The 14,579-nt window shown below is 30.6% G+C and overlaps 2 protein-coding genes and 1 pseudogene across 2 annotated transcripts; 2 read left to right on the top strand and 1 right to left on the bottom strand.

The window, feature by feature from the left end:
* Positions 1-1,033: 1,033 nt before the first annotated feature.
* On the top strand, positions 1,034-5,579 carry LOC112783794 (WAT1-related protein At3g30340). Its single transcript, XM_025826869.3, has 6 exons — positions 1,034-1,271; positions 1,463-1,525; positions 1,608-1,724; positions 2,242-2,644; positions 3,607-3,758; positions 5,117-5,579. The coding sequence occupies exons 1-6, from the start codon at positions 1,090-1,092 to the stop codon at positions 5,292-5,294; spliced, it is 1,095 nt and encodes a 364-aa protein (XP_025682654.1). The 5' UTR covers positions 1,034-1,089; the 3' UTR covers positions 5,295-5,579.
* A 2,065-nt stretch (positions 5,580-7,644) lies between these two features.
* On the top strand, positions 7,645-11,350 carry LOC112783796 (target of rapamycin complex subunit LST8-1-like; annotated as a pseudogene).
* Positions 11,351-11,827: 477 nt separating this feature from the next.
* On the bottom strand, positions 11,828-12,768 carry LOC140182767 (heavy metal-associated isoprenylated plant protein 8-like). Its single transcript, XM_072230138.1, has 4 exons — positions 12,663-12,768; positions 12,498-12,574; positions 12,209-12,296; positions 11,828-12,099 (listed from the first exon to the last, which is right to left on the bottom strand). The coding sequence occupies exons 1-4, from the start codon at positions 12,766-12,768 to the stop codon at positions 11,828-11,830; spliced, it is 543 nt and encodes a 180-aa protein (XP_072086239.1).
* Between the last annotated feature and the right edge of the window lie 1,811 nt (positions 12,769-14,579).

Below are 14,579 nucleotides of genomic sequence, written 5' to 3' on the forward strand. Positions count from 1 at the left end.
AGGCAAAGAATGAATTGGTGGAATGTCATGTTTAAAAAGAAGTCATTCTTTATATTTGTTAATAAGCACTTTAAAGACATAAACTTGACCACACAATTTAAGTAATTAATATTCAAAAAGTGTGAAAAGAAAGTGGTGTAAATAACATTTATTTTTTTTTTTAAAAAAAAAAAGTTGATAATTATTTAACAAGTGAGAATAATTTACATTTACTTACGTGCAAATAATTAAACTCTAAATAAATTTTGTATGAATCTACATTAAAGAATCTAATTCCTAAGGTAAGCCACTGGAAATTTTCGAACTTCAAACATCTTTAATTTGATCCTTAATTACTAAATTTAAAAAAGTCTCCCATGCTTTACACACCACTAATATTCTTTTGGTTTTTGAAGTGATTTAAATAGCTCTGAGATTTGACAAATTGTTCTGGCTCTGCATTTCTCTGCTCAATCTATTCCAAAAGATAATAAAAAAAGGAAGAGTATTAGATGCCATGTGCATGAGAGATTGAGAGGGGGAGAAGCACCATTTCTTCTAATCACAAAAAAGATTAAAATTTTAAAGATGTATATATCTCTGTACTAATCAGTAATCACAAAAGATTATTTTTTGTATATTCATTTAAAATTTGTCTAGAATAATGTAGTTCTTATTAATTACATGATTAGTAAAATGCAAAACTCGTGGCCTATATATATGTTAGGCTCATAACAAAGGAAATGATAGATTATATATGAAATTATGAATCAGCCACTAAAATTTTGTACAAGCCCTTAAGTATTGATTCTGGAATAATCTGCTTATGTTGGATATAGGCCAGGATCAGTCAAAAGAAAGCAAAAGTAAACAGCAAAGCTATTAAACTATTGTCAAAGCTGGTTGCTTAAAGTGTATGATGTGACCTACAGAATTTAATCTTGCTTTCTTACCACTTATTCTGGAATAAGTGTTTTCTTTTTTCTTTCTTTCTTTTTTTCATAATATAAATCAGCAGCAACAGGTAGTAGTTTTCTGTTGCATAAAGCTTTGTTTTATTTTTTCAATATAAAAACATAAGGGGAGGCATAGATAGTTGCATTTGCTGCAATGAGGAATTGTGATGAATGGAAACCTTTTGTAGTAATGGTAGCAATTGATTTTTGTTTTGCAGCAGTGAATATTATTCTCAAGAAAGTTCTTGAAGAAGGAATGAACCATTTGGTTTTTATTACATACCGTTTATCAATTGCTACCATTCTCTTAGCTCCAATCGGATACTTTAGGGAAAGGTTGGTATGCAATATTATTCTCTTATTTTGAAATCTCTTCATATTGTTAATATGCAGATATATCTGTCCCAAATTGTAATAATGTCTTTTCATTTGTTTATTTACTGTTTTAAGCATTGATTGATGACACTTAAACCAAATTAACCAGTTTGTTTGTATTAGACTCTAACAATGTTAATTCATCAATGCAGAAACAGTAGGCCAAGGCTCACATTTCGAGTTCTATGTTACATCTTCTTCAGTGCTATTGTGGGGTTAGTCATCAATATATATCAAATTCTATTTCTTAACATGATTGGAGTGAATGAATGAATGAATGAATGGTTTTGTTTGTAGGGCATCAGTGACACAATATTTCTTCCTGCTGGGGATCCAATATACTTCTGCTACCTTTCCTTGTGCATTCATCAACATGGTGCCTGTGATCACGTTCATTATGGCATTACCATTCGGGTATATACATAGGGAAAGTACGAGGAGTCAATGGAATATTTGTACAATGGAAGTTTAGGGAGTATTAGAGATATAATCACTGATGTTATCTTTTCCCATCAGTTGAAGCTTTTGGGATGAGTGGTATCATGACATGATATTAGAGCGCTAGATTCGAAAGGTCAAGAGTTCGATTCTTGGAGAATCCTAAAATTAGTTTAAGTTTTTGGAAAGATGTTTATTATCCCTAGTGGATTAGTTTAAGTTTTTGGGAAGATGTTTATTATTCCTAGTACTCGGATGGTTATTCTAGATAGTATAAGGAATGTTCATTTTGTAACTCAATAACCCATCGTACAGATTGGACAAATAGTCCATTGTCTCCCTAGCAGGATCCACATATACATATGCACACGTCACCTTAATTACATATAATTATATATTTGTTATATGATCTTTGTTTTCTTTAATCTATCATGCAGTCACCTTCACTTCTCTGTATATATTATTGAATGTTGATTCTTTCATTGTACTACAGGTTAGAGAGTGTGAAGATCAAGTGCAAGAGTGGGAGAGCGAAGATTCTTGGGACATTGGTGTGCATAGGGGGTGCATTGTTGTTGACACTCTATAAAGGAAAGGCCTTGTTTAACTATTCTTCTGCAACTTCTATAGCAAAGACTGGAACAAGTAGTAGTAGTAGTAGTGGAAGATGGACTATTGGTGTTGTGGCTTTGATTCTTGGAACACTGTTTTGGTCATCTTGGTATATAGTACAATCAAGCATAAGCAAGAGGTTCCCATGTCAATACTCAAGTACAGCCATGATGACCTTCTTTGGAGCCATTCAAGCAGCTTTCATAAGCTTCTCCATTCAACACCATGATTTCTCCATTTGGGTTCTCAAGGGAAAGCTTCCAATAATTGCTGTTCTCTTCTCTGTGAGTCACTTTATCTCTTCTTTTTTTCTAGAGCAAGAATATACTCATAAAAGAGTTGTTTTTGTGTAATTAAAAATCGTAATTATTTAACAATTTTTACTTATTATTTTATACAGAGACAAATTCATGAGTGATTATTTAAAAAGACTAATTCTTTTTAAAAGATTAAAATTACTTGATTTTCTATTAATACAAAACTAATAAAATTCTTACTTATCTATTTTTATTTTTATATTTTTTATACTAAGTATAAATATATAAAGATATTAGACATACAAATCTTTGTTATATACATGTATATAAAATAATTTATTTTAAAAGTAGTTATTTTACTGATATGGTGTAAAATTGTTTTAATTTGTATTATATGTGGATAAAAATTATTAAATTAATTAAACAAGGGTTGTTTGGGTGAGTTTCTAAGAAAAGATCTTTTTTGAGTTATTTTTTTTAAATCATCTTATAAAAAAGTAAAAGTAATTTTATGTTTGGGTATCTCATGTAAAAGATCTTTTTAGCTATCAATTATATTTGGGTATAACAATATAAAAGTACTTTTTTGTTTATTTATTATATGAAAAACATATTTTTTAAGGAAAAAAATCTTTTAAAAAAATATAAAATACAACTTCTCAAAAAAATATTTTTTTTTTATTTTTCTAATACTTTTATTTTTACTATAGAAATTTGTCAAACACGTTAAAAAAAATTTTTTTCATTAAAATTTTTTTTTATCAAAATAATAGTGTCCAAATAAATACTTTAATGTCTAAGTTAAATTGGTTGTGTATTGGAAAAGGGGTCACAATCTCTGTGGCTGTTTCCTGATTTGGGTTATTTCTTTACAAAAAGATAAAAGGAGAAGAGAAAAAAGTGTGGAATAGTGAAAATAATGTACAAGGGCCAAAAGTAGGTTTGATGGAATGTAAAAATTGAGGGTTAGTTAAAATTGTTTGTTGCAGGGGATGATTGGATCAGGATTGTGTTTTGTGGGGATGTCATGGTGTGTGAAGAAGAGGGGTCCAGTGTTCACTGCAGCATTCAGCCCTCTTGTTCAGATCATGGCTGCCATGATTGATATCCCTATCTTGCATGAGCAACTACATCTTGGAAGGTATACTCATCTTATTCAATAATAAAATAGGAAGAATTTTTAAGTATACTAGAAATATCGGTATTCCAATTGTTTTAACCGTTGATCTGAATTATATAAAATATATATAATATATATTAATTAAAATTAACGATTAAAACGATTGAAATACCGATGTTTCTGATACACTTAAAATTTTTTTAATAAAATATACTCTATATATTTGTCTATTTTATCTATGTATTACCTTCTTAAATTTATGTATTTGTTAGATAATATTAATTTAAGGCTGTATTAAAAAGTAAAATGACATAAATAATTAAAAAATAAGGGAATGAAATAATTTACTATAGTGTTATGCTATGTCTCACATACATTAATTATTAGTTAATTACATTGCATACATATATGTCTAAGCTCAAAATAAGTAAATTAGTTATAATATTATCTGCACATTACAAATTAGCTATTAAATTAATTATTATATATTTGATTTATTTTTAATATAAATGTTGATTTAATAATTATTTTTTAGTATGTATTTAATATAAATAATTTGGTGGCTGATTTTTTTTATGTATAGTTAGATTATTTATTTATATATACCATTGGATTGTAAAATTGCATCCTAACACCATTTTAATAAAGACACTAAAAATGTCTTTTTTTTTTAAAGACGTTTACATATGTCATGTTATTATTGGACATCTTTATTAAATCGGTTAATAATTTATTTTTTAATAATTCAGAACAAAACCGATTTATTATAGCAACAATAATAAACCCAATTGTCTGTATTATAATTATTAGACCCGATTTGATCCGATCGAATTATACAATCTAAATCGAATATCTTTAAATTTTTTTATAAAAAGATAAATATATCCTTTATTTTTTGTTTTGCGGACATTTAAATCTTTAAAAATATAAAAATACAATTAAATCCTTAAAAAAAATTGGATTTATTGTTATTGTTTAAAAAAAAACGGTTTTATTCTAATTTGTTAAGAAATTAAAAAATAACCGATTCATTAATATGTCCAATAATAATGCGACACGTAAATGTCTTTACAAAAAAAAGACGTTTTACGGGAGCATCAAAAAATCAGAATGTCTCCAACCATGCACGTACTATATGTTGCTCTATTCATAATCTTTGACATTCTTGAAGTGAAAGAATTAATGTAATTATGTCAAACTTTGTCTCTGTCTCTAAATAATGTCCACAAAATAAGAAAAAAAAAAGATATATATCCATTTTATGTTTTGAAAAAAGTAACAGTTAAAGTGAAAGGAAATTAAGGGAATAAAAAAGAAAAGAAGAAAAACAACCTTTACCTCATTACCTGATTTATTTTTTCATTGACTTTGCTGTTTAGTGTCTTGGGATCGATGTTGGTGATGATGGGATTATACATTCTTCTGTGGGGTAAGAGCAAGGAGATTCAGAATTGTGTCATCAAGTTAGTCCAAGACTCTGAACAAAGTCAACAAACCAAGGAACAAGATCCGGAAATACAAGAAGCTACGGTTTCTTGTGATTACCAGTGTCACTAACACAATTAAGTTTGTTGAATGGTGAAACTCATGTGCAGTCGACTTCACGTGAAGTTGATAATTGAGAATCGTTAGATATTTTTATTTAATAGCTCTCAACTATCAACTTCACGTGAAGTCGACTGCACATGAATTTATATATATGTTGTCAAACCCCACAACTTTAATTTCATATTCATCAACTTTGTAATTGTCACACCTAACCAAAACTTTAGGATGGGTGGAGAACCATTCGTATTTAATTAATATCTTGAATTGAGTAGTGTTGACCTTTCTTTTTCATCAGAATTTTGCATGTAAAATTCTATTTTTTTTCAAAATAAGAAAATATATAATTTTCAGATCAATAAAAAAAAACCAAAAATCAATATGTGATTTGCTACACTTGTTGCTCATTTGGGCTTACCATTTAATTAAAAAAACTTATATTTATTTTTTTGTAATATTTTAGTATGTTTGGATAAAAGTTTTCTAGCTTAAGCATAACCGATTACTAAAAAATAAAAATGAAAGGATTTTGCTTAAAGATACTTTGCTAAAATATTATTACAAACACTATTTTTAATATATTTTAATACTTTAAATGCATTGATAATTATTACACTAGTTTTATTTTTATATACTATTTTTATTTAAAGTTAATCTTACTTTTATAATTAGACCCAATGTGATTATATTCATTGCATTGCTTTTTCTTTAAGATAACATTGCCCTTGTCACCGAAAAGGAAAAGACAACTTTGATTAAAAAGTTGTGAAAAAAGAAAATACAAATTTAAATATCTTTTAAAATAAAATACGATAATCCCTTTTTTTTAAAAAAAATAAGAGAAAAAACAAATAAATTTTGAATGTTTTTATTATGAAAACAAATAAAGTTATCACCAAATTAAAATATAAATAAGTCTCTCATTTTTTTAAATAAGAGATAAAAAAAACTCTAAAAAGACCTATGAATCTACCGTTTACAAATGTTAATAACTTATTTATAATGAAATTTAGTGAGAGACTCATTTGTCTTTGACAAAATACTAAACATCTATTTGTTATTTTTTTAAAAATTAATTATATTTATTCTATTTTGTTGGTTATCCATTGTATTTTCCACTTCAACAAATTAAAAACTAATATGTTGTAGTACTCAATTTTATTAAAAATAGCTGCGAGTCAATAAATTAATACATGCATAGGATAATTGGAGTCTACCAATAACAGTAAATCCAAATCTAAATTTTTGTTTTTGGATGTGGGAATATGATAACTTTGAACGGTTGAAACAATTTGATGTTTGGCCCATTAATTTGACGAAATGGGTTGTTGATTGAGAGTTGTTTGGGAAGTAGTAAAACCTTTTTTTTTTTGAATTATGAAAAGTGAGAATACTGGTATTTAACACTATTTTAAAGAAAAGTTTTTAATTTTTTAAAAAGTTAATTCATAACTTTTTTAAAAAGTAAAAATATATGACTTTTTTCTTTTTTGATAAGTCATTCTATTATTTCTATAAAAGAATATCTTAAAACAAAAAAAATTTACTTTTATTCTTGGCCGTGTGAAAAATATTTTTTGTTTTTGAAAATACTGGCTCTCTACCACCATTCTTACGCAATGTTCTATCTGCTAGAAGCATTGGCCTTACATGATTCATCTGCTGGAAGTATTGACTCTCCACCACCATTTTCACACAATATTCCATATGAACTACCTACTACGTGTCTTTTTATCACTCTATTTTTATTATTAAATTTGTATTTAACATTGTGTGTGGTATGAAATCTCAATCTTAATTTTATTTTTTTCGCATGTGATTTTATTTTTCTATAGGTTACTACTATTTTTATAGTTAGTTATAACAAGTGCTTAACCCCAATAAAAGAGGAAGGAGTTCTAATAGGAGTAAAAATAAAAAATAAAAATAAAAATAAAAAACAACAACAAAATATATATCAACACACATTTTATATTTGTTTTTTATTTTCACCTACCATATCATATACAATAAAATAACAAATACTAACTACATAATAGTTTTTTTAGCATTGCCATCAATATTACTGTGAATTAGAATTTTAATATCCATTCTTTTGTGTAAAAAAAATTATATTTTTTGAGTTATTTATTCAAACACTACAATTTTAAAATAATTATTTTTATAACTAAAAATTCAAATACAAAATAACTTATTTATGAGTTACTATTAATAAAAATCCTTCTATTTTAAGTTCTTCTGGAAAAAGAACTTATTTAAGTTGTTTATTCAAACTGGGTTTGAGTCTAGTATGGTGATGGGCTTGACCCACTATTCCTGGGTCTGGGTTGCCTAATGATTATGGACCGGTTTGGGCTTACCCAATCAGACCGGTTCAGAGTTGAAAGCCCTCTGATTCTGCATCCTCCTCTTCGTGTTCGCGCTTTCTCTTCTCTCAGCTCCAACGCGCCGCTGCCATGGCCGTCAACGGCGTGCCGGCTGTCGCTTCCTGAGTGCCTCCACTGCTTCCATTTGTGTCCCCCTTTTTCACTTTCCGCCACCTTCCACTACGACGGCAGCATCAGCGGTTTGCCAAGCTCCTAGCCGACCACCACAACCTTATAGCACATCGCTGTCGCGTGCTGCCGCTTCAACCGCCGCGAACATCGTCGCCATCCTCATTCAATATCCTCGGTAACAGTCTCTACCACTAAGTGGTTCTCCGGCACATCTTACTTGCTTTGTAGTGTTATTATATTACTCAGATTCGAAAGATAGATCGTAGTAGCGTAGTGTTTCTAGTTCATTTTAGCTTAGTTGTTCCGTTTAAGAGATTTTATTATGAACTGTGTTTCGTTTTGATTTTGATGATCAGGTAAATGTTGCAAGGATGAGCCAGCCGACGGTGATTCTTGCCACTGCGAGTTATGATCACACCATTCGTTTCTGGGAGGCCAAGAGTGGCCGCTGTTACCGCACCATTCAATATCCTGATTCGGTTCCTTCTCATACTTTCCCTCTTTTAATTTTCGTTATGAAAATACTGGAAGTCATAGCTTAATGAATTCAAGCACATGATTTGTAATCAAATCTATGAATCTTGAAGGGGATCCAAAAGAAAAAGGAGATCAGAACATGCATAGCTGAGCTTTTTCAGTGTTTTATTGTGCATTTGCCGTTGGCAGACGGCAGTTGTGTTACTTTGTCAAGAAGACTGATTTTCTAATGTGATTTTTCCATGCATAATGCTGTGTAGCAAGTAAACAGGATGGAGATAACGCCGGATAAGCGATACCTGGCTGCAGCTGGTAATCCTCACATTCGACTGTTTGATGTTAATTCAAATAGCCCTCAACCGGTTTGTCTTTTCTACTGATAAACTTACTTCAGAAGTTTCATCTCATATATGGTTACAAATAGTAATCTCCCTGATTGTGTCGCAGGTGATGAGCTATGATTCGCATACCAATAATGTAATGGCAGTTGGGTTCCAATGTGATGGTAATTGGATGTATTCTGGTTCAGAGGATGGCACAGTCAAGATCTGGGATTTGAGGTGAAGTAGATATCATAATGCATAATAATGTTGTATGATTTACACCCTTGAATTTCTTCCATTAATTAGTATGTGCTTATTTTTATTTGATGACCTATGCAGGGCACCGGGTTGTCAAAGGGAATATGAAAGCCGTGCAGCTGTAAACACTGTAGTATTGCACCCAAATCAGGTATGTTCCTTTGTTTTTCTGTGGTTTTATTAATTTATTTCTATCTAATGATTATATCAATAATTAAAAATTTAAACTAGTATGAACAAGTTAGAAGAGAGAGATAGGGACCAATAACAATAAGTGCTTTAGTGAATCATGTCATTATAATAACTAGGGCTGAATAGGTCTAGCAATCTTTTGTTTTAATTTGTTTAGCTACTTGGCACTATATGCATTTTATTTTACTAGTAGTTTATTGACTGAGTTTCAGATCTGATTTCTGATTTCTTGACTCAATATCAACTATCAAGCAGATTTTTATGTTTCATTATGTTCCAATTAAATCATGTGGCACCGATACATCAATCTGTATTCTTTATGTTCTTCCTCTGTGGATCTCATGAATTTTGTATGTTTGATCCAACAGACTGAACTAATATCCGGTGATCAAAATGGCAATATTCGTGTTTGGGATTTGACAGCAAATTCATGCAGTTGTGAATTGGTATGAGTTATAAACTCTTCTTTTGTATATGTCATATGACTGCAGAATCAAGATTTTAAGTGCTTGCTATCTGAGGGTGAAAAAATGTAGCCTTGCCATAGTAACTCTAGCATAAAGCTTCGAAACATGTTATATGTTCCATCTCTTTAATCTCCCATCTGCAGCCTAATATACACTCAATTTGCATGAGTGGTCATGGTACTGAGTGAGCCTTGTTGTTAGTCATTCGCTTCAGAGAAGTCATTGCACAATCCTTTAATGATTTGATTGACCGTCTTTAGACTTGGCACATTGCATTATATCCTCTCTCTTTTGGTCTTTCTCTCACCCTTAGATTTAAAAATAATAATAAAAAAACAAGCGGCTTAAATATCATTTCAATATTGGAGGAAATGTAGGTGCCAGAGGTGGATACAGCTGTTCGCTCTTTGACAGTAATGTGGGATGGGAGCTTGGTAGTTGCAGCAAATAATAATGGAACTTGTTATGTGTGGCGCCTCTTGCGAGGAACTCAGGTTTCACCTTCATAAATTATTTGCAATATAATACCCTCATATCAAACTTTGGTTATCTGTCTTGATCGATTGTGCATTTTTGCAGACAATGACAAACTTTGAGCCTCTTCATAAGCTGCAAGCACACAAGGGCTATTACATTCTCAAGTGTCTTTTATCACCGGAATTCTCTGAACCTCACAGGTTTCAATTTTTCCTTTTTTTATTTTCTTGGGACCTTGTTGAGTTTTTAAACAAGCCCCCTGTATAAGAATTATCTGTGTATATTCAACATTTATAACTGATCATCAAAATTTTATCCCATTTTATATATGTATATTTTAAAAGTTATCTAAATATTTTTTATAAAATTTTAGATCAAATGTATAAATAATTCGTTAAATACAAAATTATTTATCACTTATAAATAAATAATATTATTTTTAATCATTTTTATTGTATTTTTTAATTATTTAAAAATATTTTTATCGATATTAAAATTCGAATGCATTACAAAATATTCAAGTGTAATTTCAATATATTTTATCCATTTTATAAATGTACCATATAATAATATAATAAGATAGATTAGATTAGATACACATCCCGCGCATCGCGCGGGGTCCACACTAGTTTCTTCTTATGTAAGATGCTTCATATATCTTTGTAGGTATTTGGCAACTGCATCTTCTGATCATACTGTTAAAATATGGAATGTTAAGGTTTTACGTTGGAGAAAACATTAGTTGGTAATGCATGAAGTTCTTTGACAAATCTATTGATTTCTCACTTCCTACTACTTTCCTCAAAAGTCAAAACATCATTTTCCCTAAGTAAGTTTGCCTTCATTTCCCAGGTCATCAGCGCTGGGTGTGGGATTGTGTCTTCTCTGTAGATGGTGCCTACCTTATAACAGGTACAAACTAAATCATATTTTAAAATATAGGGGGGTTTATCGGGTTTAATGTGTCCCAAACTTGAGGAGGGTTTATCGGGTTTAATGGTGCCTATCTTATAACATTACTTAACCATATTGGAAGTCTGTAATTTACTCAATTTATCAAAGTATCGCTAAGCCAATACATATTGTCATTGCAGCTTCCTCTGACACAACTGCTAGGCTTTGGAATATGTCAAGTGGTGAAGATATTAGGGTTTACCAAGGTCATCATAAGGCTACAATTTGTTGTGCCCTACACGATGGGGCTGAAGCCACACCTTCATGACATGTATGCCACATTCATTTATCCTCTTGCGCCTGTGAATGTTTACTTTTCTCATAGTATGAACTTTAGTCAATAATTTTAAACTAATGCTGTAAATCCTCATAGCGGGATAATAGACACTTTTCAAAGCAATCTATATTGCAATTTAAGAATATGTGATGTCTATGGAGAAATTCTCAGCTATAGTCTTCCCAAACTGGATTGAAAACTTCAGGTTTGATTGATAAGAGGTGGTTTCATGAGTTACTAATAATTATATTAATTGAGCATATATCGTAGTAATGAATAAAGATATCATAGGGCGTTGAATTCCAAGATCTGAATACTTAATATTCAATACTATTACTTAGGCATCAAAGTCAAAAGGCAACAAACATAATCTCATTCTTTTTCTTATTTTTCTTTCAACATGTTTTCTTTAGAATTTTTCCTAGCTATCATAAACAATTTACTAATATTCATTCCCATATACTTATTAAATATGAATATCTCCTATTGTACTTCTCTTGCAAAAGAGTAATACTCCCAACTCAAATTAAAGATTGACATTACCTTGAGTGATATGAATTCTATTATTGAAAGAAAATTATTCTTCGTTTCAAATATATATTACAAATGTCGTTGAAATGTTTTACATGATTGAACATGCAAAGGGATTTTCATCACTGAAAGTTTGATTGGGATAAGTATGTTGTGCAGAGTATTGGGGAGGGTAACTAAATATAATTTCGGGATTTTGGCATTTCTCGTTGTTTTTATTTTCTTTTTCATTATCGTCTACATTTATAATATATGCATGCTTTTTCAGTTGCTTCTTAACGTATGCTACAAGCTGGTCTTTTTCCATTGTTCCTTTAACAGTGACTTGTGACTTTTCCTTGTCCAATGCTACAGAAACAACACCTGTCACATATTCACACACCAGATGCTAAGAAAATGGTTACAGTAACCATAGTCGTATTAAATATTTAAATTAAAATATCACATTTAAAAGGAGAAAAGAAACTTATACCTTCCATTTTCTCAATTTTTCTCTTGATATCATTTTCACAGCCATCACAATATATATACATCTTAAGCATCACAGTTTTTATTATAGGCTGTTCAGAATAGTTGAAAGAAATAAAATTAGTTAACAAGAAAAGAGAGCATTAAGAAATACTCAAAAAAAAAAAAAAAAAAAAAAAGATCCAAACCTGATCTTTTTCCTTTTTTTCTTCTTTTTTTGGTTTCTCTGGCTTTATTTTTGGTGAAAGTAGCTCCACATTTTTGCTATACTTCTTCTTAAGTCTTTCCAAAACCTTCAAAGGATCTTTCACCACTTCTCCTTTCACAGTGACCTTGTTATTTTCTCTATCAATCACAATATTTTCCACTCCTATATATAATCATTGTATATACCATTTTCATTCATTGTTATCTTTTATAATATATGATAAGAGACTTATATGAAAACAAAACATTACCTTCAAGACCTCTCAAACACCTAGAAACTTTATCTGAGCAACCGTCACAATGTATGAATGCTTTCACCACCACTGCCTTGTCTGATTGTCCTCCCTTTTTTTTCATTATTTTCGTTGTTTTGGTGACAATTTTTTTTGCATACAAAACGGAGAAATAATAAATGACAATTCAATCTTGTAATTTGCTAAATAATATTAGTATTTTCCTTACATCAAAACATAATTAACTAAAAGATGCAATATAATATATACTTAGATAATAGAGAATGTAAATGAATTGCACTTTCAATTTCCTTACTTGTTTTTTTCCCATCGCTTGCCTTAACTATATTCTTTAAGTCTCAACTGATAAAGTGGAATGATGATCACTATTTCTTTGATTTTACATGTATGTGTATATATATAGTGAACATAGTTAAGCACATATGGTATGTATAGTTATTGTTATGATGACTTATATAGAAAGATGGAACAATATATCGTATATAATCTGCAATCTGAGAATCACATCTCTACATTAATAATGTTTTAATTTTAAAATAGGAGTTTTGTATAGCCATAGTAAATATACATGTCAGATTAGTTAACTGTTAAAGAAGAGTTTAAGGCAATAAAATTACAGGCATAAATTATAAAGATTTGGAGATACTCTGGATTTATTACAATTAGAACAAATTTGGCTGTAACCATAAAAATACCGGCATATTCATTCTGTTAGAATATAATTAGGATCAATTAGAATCAATTAGAATTATTTAGTATATCTGAATATTTATTATAGAATATTAGGTCTTTATTATTACGATTCTCTTAGCCCCTATAAATACCCTTCTATATTGTATCATTCAGACAACTTGAATATACACAAATCCTTCCTCCAGTTTTGTCTCTTGTTTCTAACATGGTATCAGAGCCATGGTATCCTCCTTGAAGAGGATATGTTGTTTTCCTTGCGGTGAAATCACCGTAGTTTTTGCATTTTTTTTCTATGTCATTCATCTTTCTATTTTGTCACTCCTTTGATACTTTTTCACCTCACCGACTAGCCTATTTTCTCTGTCTTCTGTTTTTTTTTCGAGTTGAATGATCAAACACCATTGTCATCTGCTGCTTACCTATTCTCATGAAGAAATCATATAGTTTTCGCTCTCTTTTGGCAGTTCCGTTTGTATTCTCTCGTGGCAGTTCCGTCTGCGTTCTCCTTCCGTCTGCATTCTCCCGTGGCAGTTCCGTCTGCGTTCTCCCGTGGCAGTTCCGTCTGCATTCTCCCGTGGCAGTTCCGTCTGCATTCTCCCGTGGCAGTTCCGTCTGCGTTCTCCCGTGGCAGTTCCGTCTGCGTTCTCCCGTGACAGTTCCGTATGCGTGTTTCCTTGTGGCAGTTCCGTATGCGTTTCTTTCTGGCAGTTCCATCTGCACTTCCTTCAGACAAGCGGCAGTTTCGTCTGCGCTTCCTTCAGACAAGCGGCAGTTCCGTCTGCGCTTCCTTCAGACTAGCGGCAGTTCCATCTGCGCTTCCTTCCGGCAGTTCTGTCTGCACCCGTTTTATCAATTTATGCAGTTCTTTTTCTATTTATTTCATTGTTTTAAATATGTTTCAAACTCACTTGAGTTTGAGGGGGATGTTAGAATATAATTAGGATCAATTAGAATCAATTAGAATTATTTAGTATATCTGAATATTTATTATAGAATATTAGGTCTTTATTATTACGATTCTCTTAGCCCCTATAAATACCCTTCTATATTGTATCATTCAGACAACTTGAATATACACAAATCCTTCCTCCAGTTTTGTCTCTTCTTTCTAACACATTCATTGCACCAAATAGTCAACCATGCATCATCCTAATTGGGACCAAATAATCTTTTTTGCTTAATTGTTATTCATGATTGTTGTTTTAATTTGCCTTAGTTAAA

Source organism: Arachis hypogaea, chromosome 20 (assembly GCF_003086295.3).
Source record: "Arachis hypogaea cultivar Tifrunner chromosome 20, arahy.Tifrunner.gnm2.J5K5, whole genome shotgun sequence".
Taxonomy (NCBI): Eukaryota; Viridiplantae; Streptophyta; class Magnoliopsida; order Fabales; family Fabaceae; genus Arachis; species Arachis hypogaea.

Coding starts and splice junctions, on each gene's coding strand:
- LOC140182767 (XM_072230138.1), bottom strand. CDS start 12,768: ATGAAAAAAAAGGGAGGACAATCAGACAAGGCAGTGGTGGTGAAAGCA. Junction 12,297..12,497: donor TGGTGAAAGATCCTTTGAAG/GTTTTGGAAAGA, acceptor TATTCTGAACAG/CCTATAATAAAAACTGTGAT. Junction 12,100..12,208: donor AAAAATTGAGAAAATGGAAG/GTATAAGTTTCT, acceptor AATATGTGACAG/GTGTTGTTTCTGTAGCATTG.
- LOC112783794 (XM_025826869.3), top strand. CDS start 1,090: ATGAGGAATTGTGATGAATGGAAACCTTTTGTAGTAATGGTAGCAATT. Junction 1,526..1,607: donor TTCTTCAGTGCTATTGTGGG/GTTAGTCATCAA, acceptor TTTTGTTTGTAG/GGCATCAGTGACACAATATT. Junction 1,725..2,241: donor ATTATGGCATTACCATTCGG/GTATATACATAG, acceptor ATTGTACTACAG/GTTAGAGAGTGTGAAGATCA.